Source organism: Jaculus jaculus, chromosome 6 (genome assembly GCF_020740685.1).
Source record: "Jaculus jaculus isolate mJacJac1 chromosome 6, mJacJac1.mat.Y.cur, whole genome shotgun sequence".
Classification (NCBI taxonomy): Eukaryota; Metazoa; Chordata; class Mammalia; order Rodentia; family Dipodidae; genus Jaculus; species Jaculus jaculus.
This window is the reverse complement of record NC_059107.1, coordinates 141752425-141771419: the sequence shown is the minus strand read 5'-3', so window position 1 is coordinate 141771419 and position 18995 is coordinate 141752425. Positions and strand designations below refer to the sequence as shown.

The 18995-nt window shown below is 43.2% G+C and overlaps 1 protein-coding gene across 4 annotated transcripts in view; it reads right to left on the bottom strand.

Annotated features, from left to right (window-relative positions):
* Positions 1-16421: 16421 nt before the first annotated feature.
* Positions 16422-18995, bottom strand: part of Tmpo (thymopoietin) — a 31094-nt gene continuing 28520 nt past the window's right edge. For all 4 annotated transcript variants that reach the window (XM_045151789.1, XM_045151791.1, XM_045151788.1 and 1 more), the window contains one exon: positions 16422-18841. In XM_045151789.1, coding sequence (XP_045007724.1) covers positions 18556-18841 — 286 coding nt within the window. In that variant the 3' untranslated portion in view covers positions 16422-18555. The remainder of the gene's footprint in view (positions 18842-18995) is intronic.

Here is an 18995-nt window from a genome sequence, read left to right as displayed (position 1 = left end):
CTGGTCTGGGTTAGATTCCCCTTGACCCACATAAAGCCAGAGGCCCAAAGTGGTACCTGCACCTGGAGTTCATTTGCAGTGGCAGGAGGTTCTGGCACGTCCATACTCACTCTCTCTCTTTCTCTTAAATAAATAAATATTTTAGACCTCACCACTATATATATATTTGAAATACAACTGTTAAACCTTGGGGGAAAAAAAAAAAAAAAGAAGCTAGGCTTGGTGGCACACACCTTCAGTCCCAGCACTTAGGAGGCAGAAGTAGGAAGATAGCCATGAGTTCGAGGCCACCCTGAGACTACATAGTGAATTCCAGGACAGCCTGGGCTAGAGTGAGACCCTACCTCAAAAAAAAAAAAAAATATTGAGACTGTCAATATTATACCCTTGATTTGACAAAGTCTTGCCATACATCCCTAGCTGGCCTAATACTTACTATATATAGCTCAGGTTGTCCTTGAACTCAAAGCAATCCTCCTGTTTCAGCCTCTGGAGTGCTAAGGATTACAGACAGAACCACCATGCCTGGTTAGGACTCACATTATTGAAATTACTCAACTCTGGCAGTTCACATTGCAAAGCTTGAATGGCAGCCAATCTGCTCAGGCTGGGAAGGTCACTCCTTTGGACACTGTGTAGGGTCATTTTCTCCACAAGGAGCAGGTTTGCTCTTTAGTGGATTCCAAGCACCTAGACAGCCAGCCATGTCCAGAAAGAATTCCACAAATTCTCCCTGAATGACTAACACACTGCCAAGCCTGCCTTAGAGAACTGGACTGTTCCAGTCTGAAGTTCAAAGGTCACACTGCAGTTATATTGGCTACCTTCATTTGTTATAGCTGCTTATCACATTACAGACTGAGTTTAAAATAGATTTCTCTAGCCCGGTGTGGGTGTGGTGGCGCATGCCTTTAATCCCTGCACTAAGGAGGCAGAGGTAGGAGGATCGCCATGAGTTTGATTCCACCCTGAGAATACAGAGTGAATTCCAGGTCAGCCTTGACTAGAGTGAAACCCTAGCTCAAAAAAAAAAAAAAAAAAAAATTCTGTGCCCTACAGTGATCTTGCTGTTTATATTGCATTAGGATATGTAAAAGTCAACAGTTCAAGCCAGGCGTGGTGGTGCATGCCTTTAATCCCAGCATTTGGGAAGCAGAGGTAGGAGGATCGCTGTGAGTTTGAGGCCACCCTGAGACTACATAGTGGATTCCAGGTCAGCCTGGGCTAGAATGAGACCCTACCTTGAAAAAAAAAAAAAAAAAAAAAGACAAAAGTTCAGTCTATAATTATTTTCCAGTGTCCCTTTTTCAAAATGTGCCATTTTCTACCTTTTTTGGTTGTTGTTTTTGTTTTGTTTTGCTTCAGGTAGGATTTCATTCTAGCCCATGCTGACCTGGAATTCATTATGTAGTGTCAGGGTGGCCTGTAACTCAGGTAATCCTCCTACCTCTGCCTCCCAAATGCTGGGTTAAAGGTATGTGCCACCACACCTGGCAATTTTCTACATTTCAGGAAGAGAATTTAGTAAAAGTAAAAGACAGCTACTTTTACTGAGATCATGACAGTACTGACCTTTATAAAGTCTGAAGTGCTAATCTAAAATGCATAATTAAAAACAGCATTTTACCAGATAAAATGACTGAACAGCTGCAACAGTGGCATGTCTGTTCTAGGGGAATCCAATTGCTCTCTAACCAGACTGGAGGCTGGCTCATGGGAGGGAATACATGCGTGATACTGAAAACCTAACCAAAAAAAAAAAAAAAAAAAAAAGCCCTATGGTGGGGAGGTCATGAGCCTTAGGAGTGTAATGCCTGCTCTTGTCTGGCTAAATACATATATATTATGCTCACCAAAGTGCCTGTAAGCACGCCATTTAGCTTCCATATCCTTATGGAAGATTCTCTCTTTTTTTTTTAATTTTTATTTATTTATTTATTTGAGAGCGACAGACACAGAGAGAAAGACAGATAGAGGGAGAGAGAGAGAATGGGTGCGCCAGGGCTTCCAGCCTCTGCAAAAGAACTCCAGACGTGTGCGCCCCCTTGTGCATCTGGCTAACGTGGGACCTGGGGAACTGAGCCTCGAACCGGGGTCCTTAGGCTTCACAGGCAAGTGCTTAACCACTAAGCCATCTCTCCAGCCCAAGATTCTCTTTTTTTTAATGCCAGGATCTCTAACCATTGCAATTGAACCCCAGATGCATGTGCCACTTTGTGCATCTGGCTTTACATGGGCCCTGGGGAATCAAACCTGGGACCCTTGGCTTTGCACACAAGCGCTTTAACTTCTAAGCCATCTCTCCAACTCCAGAGAAGCTTCTCTTTTCAGATGGTGGTAATTGGGATGACCTAAAAGGCACCATATCTGTTCATCCAACTCCCATAGGAAACATTCTACTGAAACACCTACAGCCAGGCTTGGTGGTGCACACCTTTAATCCCAGCACTTGGGAGGCAGAGGTAGGAGGATTAGCATGAGTTCAAGGCCACCTTGAGACTACTGAATGAATTCTAGGTTAGCCTGGGCTAGAATGAGACCCTACAGCGAGAGATAAGAGACAGATGCCAGGGCTTCTTGCCACTGCAAATGAACTCCAGACACATGCACCACTATGTGTCTCTGGCTTTACCTGGGTCCTGAGAAATCAAACCTGGGTCCTTTGGCTTTGCAGGCAAGCCCCTTTAACTGCTAAGCCATCTCTCCAGCCCTTATTTTGTTTTATAAGACCTGGGAGCTGGGTGTGGTGGCACACACCTTTAATCCCATGCAGTACTTGGGAGGCAGAGCTAGGAAGATTGCCATGAGTTTGAGGCCAGCCTTAGACTGCATAGTGAATTCCAGGTCAGCTTCTTTGAAAAACCAAAAAAATAAAAACAACCCTGTCAGGAAAACAGAAATCACAGTAGGGGTTTCTTTTTTCTTTTCTTTGTTTCTTTCTTTTTTTTTGTTGTTTTCTGAGATAGGGTGTCATTGTAGCACTCTAGCCCAGGCTGACCTGGAATTCACTATGTAGTTTCAGGGTGGCCTCAAACTCACAATGATCCTCCTACCTCTGCCTCCCCAGTGCTGGGATTAAAGGCGTGCGCCACCACGCCTGGTTGTAGGTGTTTCAGTAGAATGTTTCCTATGGGAGTTGGATAAGCAGATATGGAGAATAGAAAAGGCACAAAGAGAAGACAGAGGCACACAGACAAAAACAGGCCAGCAACTACCACTGGTGCTGGAGACCTTCGGGGAAGAGGCTGATGTTAGCTCAGGATGGGTTCCCCAAAACGGAGTCACCAAGGACAGCAGGATGGCAACAGACACAAGGAAATGGGTCATCCACATTCCTCAAGAAACCTCCCAGGGGCTGGAGAGATGGCTTAGCGGTTAAGCGCTTGCCTGTGAAGCCTAAGGACCCCTGTTCGAGGCTCGGTTCCCCAGGTCCCACGTTAGCCAGATGCACAAGGGGGCGCACGCGTCTGGAGTTCGTTTGCAGAGGCTGGAAGCCCTGGCACGCCCATTCTCTTTCTCTCCCTCTATCTGTCTTTCTCTCTGTGTCTGTCGCTCTCAAATAAATAAATAAATAAATAAAAAGTTAAAAAAAAAGAAAGAAAGAAAGAAAGAAAGCTCCCAGCCATTATCCCTTCCTTGCCTAACAATGCCCCCCAGGTCATGACTTCCTGCCCCTTATCTATGTTATAAGGCACCTGGTCACTGTTCTGGTGTCACACCCCGGCTCTCTTAAGAAATCTTTTTTTAATTCAACTTTTCCCTTCCTCACTTTCTGAAGAGCCCTGTAAAGCCCACTACCTGGAATCGTAGGTTGGCTGTGCTTCACTCTTGAGAGTCAGTCCTGGCAGCTGGTGCTTTTCCTGAACAAAAGCTTTCATCTTTGCCTCAGAGTGGTTTGCATGGTCTTGGTCACTCCTGAACCATACAGCTGGGCTTCCTAAAATTTAGCAAGGGTGAGTAGGGTTGCCTTATGGACCTAAACCCAGGCTAGAGAAGGTTCTGTCCGGCTAGCTGGTGTTGTTGAGGGCATCCAGCCGGGCAGATTCTGGAGTCTACTAAAATCCTTTAGACTTGGTTTTATAGTTTGTGTGTGTGTGTGTGTGTGTGTGTGTGTGTGTGTGTGTGTGTGTGTGTTTCGAGGTAAAGTCAAGTTCTGGGATTAAAGGCATGTGTCACTTAAAAAAAATATTTTTATTTTTATTTTGAAGTAGGTTATCACTTTAGCCTAGGCTGATCTGGTACTCACTGTAGCCCAGACTGGACTCAAACTCATGGAGATTCTCCTGTCTCAGCCTCCTGAGTGTTGGAATTAAAGATGTGTGCTATCACTTCTGGCCCCTTTGCTCATTTTAATTTTTTTTAATTAACAATTTCTATGATTGTAAACAATATCCCATGGTAATGCCCTCTCTCCCCACATTTTCCCCTTTGAAACTCCATTCTCCATCATATCCCGTTCCCCTCTCAATCAGTCTCTCTTTCATTTTGATGTCATCATCTTTTTCTCCTATTATGTATCTTGTGTAGGTAGTGTCAGGCACTGTGAGGTCATGGATATCCAGGCCATTTTTGTGTCTGGGGAGAGCACGTTGTAAGGAGTGCTACCCTTCCTTTGGCTCTTACTTTTTTTTTTTTTTTTTTTTTTTGTGGTCTTTTGAGGTTTCACTCTAGCTCAGGCTGACCTGGAATTCACTGTTGTCTCAGGATGGCCTTGAACTCACAGCAATCCTCCTACCTCTGCCTCCTGAGTGCTGGGATTAAAGGCGTGCACCACCACACCTGGCTGGCTCTTACATTCTTTCCACCACCTCTTTTGCAACAGACCCTGAGCCTTGGAAGGTGTGATAGATATTGCAGTGCTGAGCACTCCTGTCGCTTCTTCCCAGCACCATGGTGCCTTCTGAGTCATCCCAAGGTCACTGCCATCTGAAAAAAGAAGATTCTCTACCAAAAGTGAGAGCATTAATATATGGGTAAGAAGTGCTTACTGGGCAGTTTAATGAGCACAGTATATAAATTTAGCCAGACAGCAGCAGATGCTACACCACTTAGGGCTCATGACTACCCATTTTAAGTTTTCAGTAGTACCAGGCATTGCAAGGTCATCAGTATCCACGCCATTTTGTATCTGAAAGATTGCACTGTGTGGTGTTTGAATAGAATAGATGGCCCCCAATATATTCAGTTGTTTATTTGTAGTTTGCATCTGCAGCCACCTGGCTGGAGACAATGTCACTGGGTGGATCTTAAGGTGTGGTGGTGGGTTTCAGATTTAAATCTAAAGATACACAAAGTGTGCCTAGCAGGAGTTCCTGAAGTGTGCTATGCTGTGTGGCTTTTTGGCTTTTTTTAGGCTTGTGCTTCTCTCTCTCTGTTTGGGCCTGTGAAGGCAGACCAGCTTCTTCTGCCATTATGGAACTTCTCCTGGATCTGTAAGCTTCAATAAATATTCCTTCCTCCATAACTGTGCCTGGTCTGGAAGTTCATCTCAGCGAACCTGAAGCTGTCTGCTACACAATGTAAAGAGTCCTATCCTTCCTTTGGTTCTTACATTCTTTCCATCACCTCTTCTGCAATGGGACACTGAGCATTGAACAGTATGATAAGAGATGTTTCAGTGCTGAGCACTCCTCCATCCCTTCTTAGCACTCATTTGCCTTTTGAGTCATCCCAGAGGTCATTGCCAAGAGAAGGTTCTCTAACCAAAAGTGAGAGTAGCATTAATATATGGGTGTGAACATTATCAGAACTGCTTACTGGGCAGTTTGGTGAGCACAATATACATACATACATGCATACATACATAATATATAGACACCAGTAACATTACACCCCTAGTGCTCATGAAGTCCCTGTTACAGGTTTTCACTAGCAGGCATATATTCCCTCCCATGGAGCATGCCTCCAATCCAGTTAGTGAGCAGTTAGTTTCCCCCATAACAGACATGCCACTATTGCACCTGTTGGCTCATTTGGCCTGGCAAGCCAAACTTAAGGCTTATAATGATAGTGTCCTTTTTGGTTTTTTTCCAAGGTAGGGTCTCACTCTGGAATTCACTCTGTATTCTCAGGGTGGTCTTGAACTCACAAGGATCCTCTTACCTCTGCCTCCCCAGTGCTGGGATTAAAGGTGTGTGCCAGCCTGGGCTACAGTGAGACCCTACCTCAAAAAAAAAAAGGTGTGAGCCACCCCCCCACCCAAAGGCAGGATCTCACTCTAGCCCAGGATAATCTGAAATTCACTATGTAGTTTCAAGGTAGCCTTGAACTCACAGCAATCTGCCTCCAAGTGCTGGGATTTAAGGCCTGTGCCACACCTTACATGTCCACTGTTGTTTATCTTCACTGATGACTTCTCTCTCTCCCATAGGGCTGCAATTAGCATAGCTTCCTCCAGCTTTCTGTCAGCTGGTCTACAGGGAGGTTTTCAGCTCAGCTCCAGCAGGATTTCTCAGTGATCTTGAAGCCCAAGCATGTGGGCTTCAAGTCTTCAGCAACAGGGTATTACCATCTGTAGTGGTTTACTTCAGGTGTCCCCCATAAACTCAGGTGTTCTGAATGCTAGATTCCCAGCTGATGGAGATTTTGGAAGTAATGCATCCTGGAGGCAGTGTATAGTTGGGAGCAGGCTTATGGGTAATATAGGCAGTTTCCCCTTGCCAGTGTTTGGCACACTCTCCTATTGCTGTTGTCCACCTGATGTTTGTGAAGGGGTGATGTCCACCCTCTGCTCATGCTATCATTTTCCCCTGACATCATCGAGTTTCCCCTTGGGTCTGTAGCCAAAATAAGTATTTTTTCCTCACAAGCTGCTCTTGGTCAGGTGATTTCTGCCAGCAATGCAAACCTGACTGCAACACCATCCATTCCTTGTGGGAAACCAAGAGCTTTTGCAATGGCCTGTAATATTTTGGGGACATCAGGGACCTCCCTGGCTAACAACTCACTGGAAGGTATCCTATTCTTGACAGTGAAAATTTTCTATTAACAATCTATAACTTCTGGGTGCACCATTGTCCAAAACAGTAGGTTTCCATACAGCTTATTCATACCCTCTTAATTTTTTTTTTTTTTTGAGGTAGGGTCTCACTGTAGCCCAGGCTGACCTGGGCTCATTATGTACTCTTGGAGTGGCCTCGAACTCACAACGATCCTCCTGCCTCTGCTTCCCATCTTCTGGGATTAAAGGCATGCACCACCATGCCCAACTACCCTCATAAATTTTGATTAATCCTCCTTCCACTATTCCTTTACACAGTCTCTTTGCCTAACCTCACTTAGGCCATTCTGTTCATCTATTTACATATATCCAGAACTATCCCTTTAAGTCCTCTCCTCTCCTCCCTCCCTTATAGCTCCTGTTGAGCTTACAGGCCTCTGCTAAGGATGTTTACCCCAACTAACATACAAATCTAAATATTAGTAGCTAGGATCCACATATAAGAGAGAATATGTGGCATTTGGCTTTTTGGGTCTGGGTTACCTCAGTATAATCCTTTCCAGATCCATTTGTGAAAAAGGTGAATCTTAGCCTGAGCTAGAGCGAGACCCTACCTCAAAAAACAAGCCGTGCATGGTGGTGCACGCCTTTGATCCCACCTCTTGGAAGGCAGAGGTAGGAGGATAACAAAGAGTTCGAGGCCACCTTGAGACTACGTAGTGAATTCCAGGTCAGCCTGAGCTAGAGTGAGACCCTACTTTGAAAAACAAAGCGAGAGTGAGACCCTAGCTTGAAAAACAAACAAAACAAAAACCAACTCAAAAACAAAAGCAAAGCCAGGCATGGTGGTACACGCCTTTAATCCCAGCACTCGGGAGGCAGAGGTAGGAGGATCGCTGTGAGTTCGAGGCCACTCTGACTCCTTAGTGAATTCCAGGTCATCTTGGGCTACAGTGAGACCCTACCTCAAAAAAACAAACAAAAGAAAACAAAACAAACAAACAAACAAAAAGCAAAAAAGGTTAATCAGTTTAAAAAAAATATTTTTACTTATTTGTAATGAGACGGGGGAGGATATGGGAACTAGGTTTCCTCTCCTGTTGCTGCAAATTCCAGATGCAGGCGCCATTTTGTGCATCTGGCTTTACGTGGGTACTGGGGATTTGAACCTGCATCTAGCAGGCTTTGCAAGGAAATGTCTTTAACCACTAGCCCATCTCTCTAGCCCGTAAATTAATCTTTTTACTCTATTGATGACATCCTTTAATCCAGATTTTTTTTTTTTTTTTTTTGAGGCAGGGTCTCACTCTGGTCCAGGCTGACCTGGAATTAACTATGCAGTCTCAGGGTGGCTTTGAACTCTGGCTATCCTCCTACCTCTGCCTCCCAAGTGCTGGGATTAAAGGCATGTGCCACCATGCCCAGCTAAAGCATGTGTTTTTTAAAAAAATAATTTTATTTATTTGCAAGCAGAGAGCGAGAGAGATGCAGAGAGAGAGAGAGAGGATGGACCTGCTAGGGCCTGTAGCCACTAAAAACTCCAGACACATGTGCCCCTTGTGCATCTGGCTTATGTGGGTCCTGAGGAATTGAACCTGGGTCCTTCGGCTTTGCAAGCAAATGCCTTAACCACTAAGCCATCTCTCCAGCCCCTAAAGCATATGTTAAGTTTAACTTAATCCTACTTGATCAGCACACAGAAATTATTGCTAAATTTAATATCATGCAGCTTCCTCTCCCACTCCTCAACATTTTTTTTTAAATTTTTTTTTTTTTTGTTTATTTATTTGAGAGCGACAGACAGAGAGAGAAAGACAGATGGAGGGAGAGAGATTGGGCGCACCAGAGCCTCCAGCCACTGCAAACGAATTCCAGACGTGTGCGCCCCCTTGTGCATCTGGCTAACGTGGGACCTGGGGAACCGAGCCTCGAACCGGGGTCCTTAGGCTTCACAGGCAAGCGCTTAACCACTAAGCCATCTCTCCAGCCCAACATTTTTTTTTTTTTTTCTAGCTTTAGGTCATACATTTAGGTCCTCAACCTATTTTGGGTGAATTTCTTGTTTATGGTGTAGGAGTCTAATTTCATGCACACCCCTTTTGTAACTGTTTTTTGAATCAGAGGCTCATGTAGCTTAGGCTGGCCTCAGACTTGCTACATAGCCCAAGATGACTTGGAACTGATGATCCTCCTGTTTCTGGGTCCCAATTGCTGGGATTGTAGGTGTGTGCCACCACACCTAGCGTTTTGTTTTTTTTTTTTCCTCTGAGGTAGAGTCTCACTCTAGCTCAGGCTGACCTGGAATTCACTATGTAATTTCAGGGTGGCCTCAAACTCTCAGAGATTCTCTTATCTCTGCCTCCCAATTAAAAGTGTGCACCATTATGCCCAGCTCCCTAGTGTTTGTTTTTTTTGTGTTTTGTTTTTGAAGGTAGGGTCTCACTCTGGCCTAGGCTGACCTGGAATTCACTATGTAGTCTCAGGGTGGCCTCGAACTCATGGTGATCCTCCTACCTCTGCCTCCCGAGTGCTGGGATTAAAGGCGTGCGCCACCACGCCCAGCTCCCTAGTGATTTTTTTTTTTACCACTGCGCTACATCCCCTGCCCTCAATTTCATTCTTTTTCATGTGGATATTCAATTTCCCAATACCTTTTGTAGAGATTATCCTCCCTCTATTGGCTGGGCTTGATCACCTTGTTAAAAGTTATTTGGGGAGCTGGAGAGATGGCTTAGCGGTTAAGCGCTTGCCTGTGAAGCCTAAGGACCCCTGTTCGAGGCTCGGTTCCCCAGGTCCCACGTTAGCCAGGTGCACAAGGGGGCGCAGGCGTCTGGAGTTCGTTTGCAGAGGCTGGAAGCCCTAGCGTGCCCATTCTCTCTCTCTCTCCCTCTATCTGTCTTTCTCTCTGTGTCTGTCGCTCTCAAATAAATAAATAAAAAAAAAATTTTTTTTAAAAGTTATTTGAGGGCTAGAGAGAGGGCTTAGCAGTTAAACGCTTGCCTGTGAAGCCTAGGAACCCTGGTTTGAGGCTTGATTCCCCAGGACCCACGTAAGCCAGATGCACAAGGTGGTTTATGCATCTGGAGTTCGTTTGCAGTGGCTGGAAGCTCTAATGCACCCATTCTCTCTGTCACTCTCAAATAAATTAAAAAAAAAAAGAAAGAAAAACAAGGGCTGGAGGCATGGTTTAGCAGTTAAGGCACTGTTTGCCTGCAAAGCCAACAGACCCTGGTTCAATTCCCCAGGACCTACGTTAGCCAGATGCACAAGGGAACGCATGCATCTGGAGTTTGTTTGCAGGGCCTGGATGACCTGGCGTGCTGTTCTCTCACTCTCCCTCTGTCAAAAATGAATAAATAAGCCGGGTGTGGTGGCACATTCCTTTAATCCCAGCACTTGGGAGGTAGAGGTAAGTCTGTCGTGAGTTCGAGGCCACCCTGAGACTCCATAGTGAATTCCAGGTCAGCCTGGGCTAGAGTGAGACCCTACCTCGAAAAAGAAAATTTTTAATTATTTGAGGGCTGGGTGTGGTGGTGTAAGCCTTTGATCCTAGCACTTGGGAGGGGGAGGTAGGAGGATCACCATGTAAAGTGGTACTGAGGAGTAGGGTTGCTGTCTGGCTTTGGCCTTTTGGAGATGATTTTCAAGAGGAATGTGGAAGGATTTAGAAACTTGGCCTAACAGATGCCTTGCAATGCTACAAGTACAGCTTGATGGACTATTCTGATCAGAGTTGAAAGACCTGAATGTAGTAAAAACTATGGACTGTGAGGTTTGGCTTATGTGAGAAAGAGCTTTGCTTGGACTGGGCTAGCAGTTTGTGTGAGAAGCTTGCTATTATGCCCATGTCCTGAGTTGTGCAGAGTTGCTTTGTGTAGAAATGAATTTGTGTGAGCAGGGGAATATGGCACAGAAAGAAAAATCTCAGGGTGAACTGCTGCCTGTTCAGCTGCAATTGAGATTACAAATTTGAGATTGGGCCAGCGGACTTGCACTGGGGCAACAGGAAGAATGTAGTTTTGCATGTCATGTTCTTCAAAGTCTGCTTTATTCCCCCTGGATTAACAAATTGGGATCCTACCTAGTATTGTGGAGTATAGAAATGCAGGAGAGAGGGTCATTGAATTTGCACCATGGTCTTGTGTTTTGGAAATGACCATGGGCAGTGTGAAGCAGGTTTGCTGAACGCCTGCATAGAGAACCGATGGAGCCTTGAGGATGAACTGTGGATTGCAGTGGAGATGCTGGAACCACAAGATGGCTGCTAAGGAAAGCTGCCAGCCTGGATGAGGTTTTCCAGGACTGTGAGTAGCCTAGCTGGAGGGGTGGAATTGGAATACCAGACTTGATGCTGGTTAGAATTATCAGACTTGGAGATTTGTCACTGACTAGAGTTGTTGAACTTGAAGCTACAGAGCTTGATGTTTGCCCTAGTTGCTTGATAAATCTTGTATTTGCTGAATACTTCTTTGCTATGCCCAATGCCGTCTTTTGCAGTGTGAATATGTATTCTGTACCATTATGGCTTTTCTCTTAGTATTATGCTTCAGTTAAGAGATCTTGGATTATGTGCATGTATGAACATCATTGGAATTGATAAAAACTATGGGGACTTTTTTAAAAAAATTATTTATTTATTTATTTGAGAGCGACAGACACAGAGAGAAAGACAGATAGAGGGAGAGAGAGAGAATGGGCGCGCCAGGGCTTCCAGCCTCTGCAAACGAACTCCAGACGCGTGTGCCCCCTTGTGCATCTGGCTAACGTGGGACCTGGGGAACCGAGCCTCGAACTGAGGTCCTTAGGCTTCACAGGCAAGCGCTTAACCGCTAAGCCATCTCTCCAGCCCGGACTTTTAAAGTTGGATGAATGTATTGCATTTTGTATCATATATAGTTATCAGTTTATGGGGGCCAAGGGCAGAAGGTGGTGGTTTGATTCAGATGACTCCCATAAATTTAGATGTTGTGAATGCTAGGTTCCCAGCTGATGGAGATTTGTGAATTAACACCTCCAGGAGGCAGTGTATTGTTGTTGGGGGCAGACTTAAGGGTATTATAGCCAGTTTCCCCAGGCCAGTGTTTGGCACACTCTCCTGGTGCTATTGTCCACCTTATGTGGGCCAGGGAGTGATATCCACCCTCTGTTCATGCCATCGTTTTCCCTGCCATCATTGAGCTTCCCCTTGAGCCTGTATGCCAAGATAAACCTTTTTCCCACAAGCTGTTCTTGGTTGGGTGATTTCTACCAGCAATGTGAACCAGTGAATTCCAGCCCAGCCTGGACTAGTGAAACTCTACCTCAAAAACAAACAAAAAAACATCATTTGAGGGTTAGAGAGATGCCACAGCAGTTAAGGTGCTTGCCTGCAAAGCCTAAGGACCCATGTTCAACTCTCTAGATCTCACGTAAGCCAGATGCACAAGGTGATGCAAGCGTGCAAGGTTACACATGTGCACGAGGCAGTACACATGTCTGGCATTCAACTGCAGTGGCTGGAGGCCCTGGTATGCCAATTCCATCTCATAAAAGAGAGAGAGCACTGGGCATGGTGGCACACACATTTAATCTCAGCACTTGGAAGGCAGAGGTAGGGGGATCACAGTAAGTTTGAGGCTACCCTGAGACTACATAGTGAATTCCAGGTCAGCCTGAGCTAGATAGAGTGAGACCCTACCTCAAAAAACAAACCAAAAAATCATTTGACTACACATGAGGGCTTATTTGGGGATTTATCTATTGTTATGATAGTCCCAGTTTTTATTGCCATTGATTTGTAATGCTTTAAAATAAAAGATGATGACACCTCCATCTTTGTTCTTTTTCAAGATTAGTTTTACCTACTAAGGTTATACATGACTTTTTTCTTTTGGAGGAGGTAGGGTTTCTCTTTATGGTTCAGGCAGGCCTGGAAGTTGTGGTACTCCTGCCTCAGTTTCCTGAGCACTGGTTGCCAGTGTGCCCCACCATACCAAACACAAATGAAGTCTCTCAAGTTTAGCTGGACAGTGGCACACACCTTCAATCCCAGCACTTGGGAGGCAGAGGTAGGAGGATCACCATGAGTTTGAGGCCACCCTGACACTACACAGTGACTTTGGATTCCAGGTCACCCTGAGCTAGAGTGAAACCCTACCTCAAAAAAAAAAAAAAAAAAAAAAAGAAGTCTCTCAAGTTTATGTCACTTATTTTTTTAACTACTTGAGAATCCTTTTAGGATTTATGAAAATTTTTTTTTTTTTTTTTTTTTTGGTTTTTCGAGGTAGGGTCTCACTCTGGCTCAGGCTGACCTGGAATTTACTATGTAATCTCAGGGTGGCCTCGAACTCTTGGCGATCCTCCTACCTCTGCCTCCCGAGTACTGGGATTAAAGGCGTGTGCCACCACGCCCGGTTCGGATTTATGAAAAATTTTTTGAGCTGTATTTAACAAAAAGCCCAGGCAGCACATGATTCATGGCCATTAAGTAACACCTACCTATCAAGACATCTTGATCAAGAAACAACAGTGTTGCCAGGCGTGGTGGCGCATGCCTTTAATCCCAGCACTCGGGAGGCAGAAGTAGAATTACCATGAGTTCCAGGCCACCCTGAGACTACAGAGAGAATTCCAGGACAGCCTGAACTAGAGTGAGACCTTACCTCAAAAAAATCAACCCCCCCCCAAAAGAAATAACAGTGTCCCATAAACTAACAAATGGCACTTGTTATCAGACTGAATAAAACAGGTATGCCTTTCTTTCCCAAGTTATTCAGGTACAAGACAAATGTCTTAACTTTTGGACAGTAAGTTAACAGTGGTCTAGTACAAAACCATTTGGCTAGAACTGATTTTTCTTAACAAGCTCTGGTTTATTCCACATTGTTTTATTTTTAAGTTTTAATTGTTTTATTTGAAAGAGAGAATGGGTGTGATAGGGCCTCTAGCCACTGCAAAGGAACTCCAGATGCATGCAACACCACCACATTGTTGTTTTAAATATTTTAGCTGCAAGAGAAGGGGGGAAGAAAAGAAAATAGGCATGCCAGAATATCTAGCCACTGTAAATGAACTCCAGATGTGTGTACCATCTTGTGCCTCTGGATTTACATGGGTACTGGGGAATCAAACCTGGGTTCTTTGGTTTTGCTGGCAAGTGTCTTAACTGCTAAGCCATCTCTCCAGCTCTTTTAAAATATATTTTACTTAAGCCGGGCATGGTGGCACATGTCTTTAATCCCAGCACTCCGGAGGCAGAGGTAGGAGGATTGCTGAGAGTTTGAGGCCGCCCTGAAACTACATAGTGAATTCCAGGTCAGCCTGAGCTGGAGTGAGACCTTACCTCGAAAAATCAAAAAAAAAAAAAAAAAATAATAATAATTTTTTTTTAAACTTATTTGCAAGTAGAGAGAGGTAAAAGAGACAGAGAGAATGGGTACTCCAGGGTCCCCACATGCTCCAAACTCCAGATGCCTCTCTGTACATCTGGTTTTATGTGGGTGGGTGGGTGTTGGGGAACTCAGGTTTTTAGGCTTTGCAGGCAAGCACCTTAACCATTGAGCCATCTCTCCAGCCCTGTTCCACATTATTTTGACACACTGGGTTTTATTACAGGGTCATTACTAACTCGTCAATATAAGGAACAACTAGCAAGAATAGACTGATAATAAACCTGTGTATCAGTCCATTAAAAAAAAAAAAACTTCCCTAAAGAATGCCTCAACACAAACTCAAGACTATTTCTAAAGCTGCACTTAAAGGGATGGGGGATGAGGGCTTAGTGGGTAAATACTTGCCATGCAAGCATGAAGACTTGCTTTGGATCCCCAGGATTTGCTCGTTAGCTGATCTAGCCAAATCCTGGGCTCTAGGTTCAGTGCAAAACCCTATTTCAAAGCAGTGTAGAACTGTGGAAGACACTGGACATAGACCTCAGGCCTCCACATGTGAAAAACCCACTATACCCTGTCAATTACACTTAGTATAGAGGAGCATGATGTAATCTGTTGGTGTGTGTGCAGATACATGTGCGTCACGTGGAGGCTAGAGGAAGGCATCAGGTGGCCTCTTATATCACTCTTATGCCTTGATTTCCTGAGACAGTCTCTCACTGGGCCTGGAGCTCCATGTTTTTCAGACGTACAGGTTAATCAGGGAGGCCAGCATTCCTGTCCTCACATACTTCCATACTCAGGTTATAGGAATATGTGAATTGCCCAGAGGTTTATATTAGGGCTGGGGAATCTCACTCAGGTCCTCCTGTTCTTACCACTGAGCCATCTCCCCAGCTCCTAAATTAAACATTTCTTTCTGCCCCCCAATCCAAGGTAGGGTCTTGCTTTCTAGCCCAGGCTGACCTGGAATTCACTCTGTAGTCTCAGAGTGGCCTCTGACTCATAGCAATCCTCCTACCTCTGCCTCCTGAGTGCTGGGATTAAAGACGTGCACTACCACGACTGGCCTAAATTAAGTATTTCATGAAAATGGCAAAATTTTGTTGTAAGCATGATTCAATGAGAATCTAATAGAATCACATGAGGACCTCTACACTCAAAGCTCCCGTGTGTACAGCTGGGGCTGTGCTCAGGAGTACAGCACCTGCCTTACAGGCATGCAAGAGGCCTGAGTTTGATCCCCAGCACAGCAAAATTAAGTAACAAAACAGTAGCAACAAACCATAATGATTTCTTAACATAGAAAAGCTTTCAGTGATGGCTAATTTTAAGTTGCCGGACAGACCACATCTTTATCCTGCTAAGATTATATTGCTAATAAAGGAAAAAGAATATGTTTTACAAGATGACAAAGAATGAGACCAAAAGACAAGACTTTGCAAAAAGATGGAAACCATAAATAGAAAAATGAATTAACAAAATTAAGAAAGGCTTAAGACAAATGATCATAGAGAAAAGATTAAAACTACAAGTGTGGGTTAGGGAGATGGCAGGCACTTGCTTGTATAGCCTGTCAGCCCAGATTTGATTCGCTAGCACCCACATATACAAAAAGTGTTGTATGTGTCTGGAATTTGTTTGCAGCAACCCTCATGTGTGCTTTCTAATAATTACAATGTATGGACTGAGAATAACCAATTTAGATAAAAGCACCACTGAGGGACACACAGGTGACGAAGACTTGACAGCACACTCATGAACACAGCTCCCGACGTATACCACAATGATACCTTGGCTTAGTCTCAAAGCAAGACTGGACTGTACCAATCCTCAGTGGTACATCTAAGTACTAATGACTCTACCTAAGGGTGGAAGTGGAAGGACATGCAACTAGGAAAAAGTCACTGTGTATAGAGAAGGGAGTGGGAGGAACCCGTGAGGGCTGCCTAATGCCATCTCTAATCATGACTAGATACTGCTTATTTTTAAGGGACAAATGAAGACCTGATGACCAGTGAAATGAAGTCAAACAGCAAAGACTAAAATGGGAGCTAAAGCTCAATCATAAATAAATATCACACGAGAAATGTCAGAGAGCTTAAAATGTGTACAATCTGAAAATCATTTATTGCAACAACAAAACTAGGTTAATGACTTTATTGTTGAGTTATACTGTAAAGACTACATCTACGACTTAATCAGGAAGAAATGCTTACATTTACATCAAGGACACATTTACTCTAGTGAAATAAAACAGACACAGACAAAGACCAAGTACATGTTTTTCAAAAATTCTTACATGTTTTACCTGGCCCTGTGTTTGCTACTCTGGACCATACTTGAACTGCCCTTACATACACCGTAAGTCTGATTTATTGCCCCATATTTTTAAACAGTAAATGGGGCTCTTCACAAATTCTAGTCATAAACAAAGGACTGAAAGCATATGAGAAGTTTGAAAACAAAGGAAGTAAGATAAAATAGCTATTACCTTATGGTGGGAAAACTGAGTCAAGCATGGCCCTTGTGGCTCATTTCCAAGAGACACGTCTACTCAGACAGGCAAGTGCTGCAAATCTCGATCAGAGTTTCCCATGTGCCCCGGGAGACCAGAACAACATGTGTTCCTGGTCTCAATAGCAACAATTAATTTAAAATGTCTACAAAATATCTGAAAGCTAAACAGTAGAATATAATTAATTCAAATAAAAATTGTTGCTGGTTTAAATATATACCTTCAGCCTCCTTTTTAAAAAAATTACCCTTTCATTTTGGGTGTTATTAAAAATAATTTAGGTTTTTTAGTGTGTTTTATGGCCAGTGACTGACTGTAAAGTTGCAATTTAATGATTCAGTTTGTTTTTTTTTTCCCTCAAGGTAGGGTCTCACTCACTATAGTCCAGGCTGACCTGCAACTCCCTCTGTAGTCCCAAACTGGCTTCAAATTCACAGAGATCCTCCTACCTCTGCCTTCCAAGTGCAGGGATTAAAGGCATGTGCCATCATTCCTGGCTGCTTTGTTTGCTTTTTGGGGGATTAAGTTAAAGATTTTTATGTTTTACTTGATTCTAGTGAAATCTCAAATAACTACAACTTTACCTAGCCAAGTCGTACATGAGGTAAATTTCAGTTTAAAAAAACAAAAGACAGCTATAAGAACAGAGTTAATTATTTTAAGAGTATACAAAAATCATAATGCCCACCTCATATTCAATGATTACAACGTGAAGTATTAATTGCTTCTTAGATATAATTTGAAAGCAAATATTTATGTACTTTTAAATCAGATTATATCAGGAAATAAAGGTTAAAAAAAACAAAGAACTTGGCAAAATCAGCTTTTGGTAATAGAAGGATAGGAGACAGTAAGTAGAACAATGGATCTAAATGGGTCGCAAGAGCAGTTTAAAGCTTCTAAACAAATACAATCAACACTTAATCTAAAAAAATATTTTGGTAATAAACGGGATTGACAAAATAAATGTTTTGCTGTAAATAAAAAGTATAAAATTCCAAATATAGTCTTATAGCTAACAGCTTTTGAAAGCATGTGCAGCCTGTGAACTGCTCTCTAAAACAAGCATCTATGTTGCCCTAAATGACCCCTGCTAAAAACCAACTGTATTTAGATGGGTCTCATGAAGTAGGAGTTTCATGACATGAAAGACCTTTTAGAAAATAAGTAGGACAGCTTAGAGCAATATTACTATTAATAAAAGTTACAGAAGAATTATTATTGCTGTATGTCTCATATACATGCCATCAAATTCTGGGGCAGTTACGAAGGTACACTAAGTAACCTTCTCTTACTGACTTCCACTGTTCACATCTGTTAACATTTTTATTCAGCAGAGAATTAGTCTTAAAATCTTCTTTGTAAGAATTCCAAGTATTTAAATGTATAGCTTCACATTATACTATCATGTTTTGCCCTTGTTTTCCAAATACACAAAACAATATATTTTCCCCAAAAGTGAAATAAGATGCCCACATTAAAAAAATAAAGCCTACAAAAAGTTCCAGAGCTAAAAAAGATGATTGACACGGCCCAGCGTGATCTCCCACTAGTCCAAAGTCCAAATGCTTACACAAAACACTTATGTATCTTTTCTGCTTTGCAATGAAACACTAGTTTTATTGAGGTGAAACCACATTTTTACTTCTTCAGTCAACAAGGACACAAACGTTTTCTATACAGTTATTAAAGACAGGAGATCGAGTTGAATGTGCCAGTGCTATCACTCAGTTGGATATTTTAGAGTCATCACGAAGAAAATTAGAGAAGGGATTTCCTTGGTTGGTTTCCATAGCTTGATAGACCAAAAACAAAAAAACTGCTACCACAACAAATAGCAAAACTTTGATCCACATGGGAATGGACCGTCCCTTTTTTGTCTTTTCTGATTTCACATCTGCCAAGGGAACATACTTAGGAACGTATTTTGATGAGAAAGATTCCTCCATCCTGAAATCACTGAGTTCTAACGGCCGGCCCGCGGCACCTTTGATTGGTCTGCGGCAGCTAGCGCTATTGAAAATGAAAGAGAAAAATCTGTTTAGAGAAAAATCATGACCTAGGTAACATGTCAATGCTACTTCTAATTCTAAGCATGAGGTAGCAGTAGAAAATGGCAGACACATAAAGCAGTGGGGGTCAGTTAACCTTTATATTTTTTTCTATA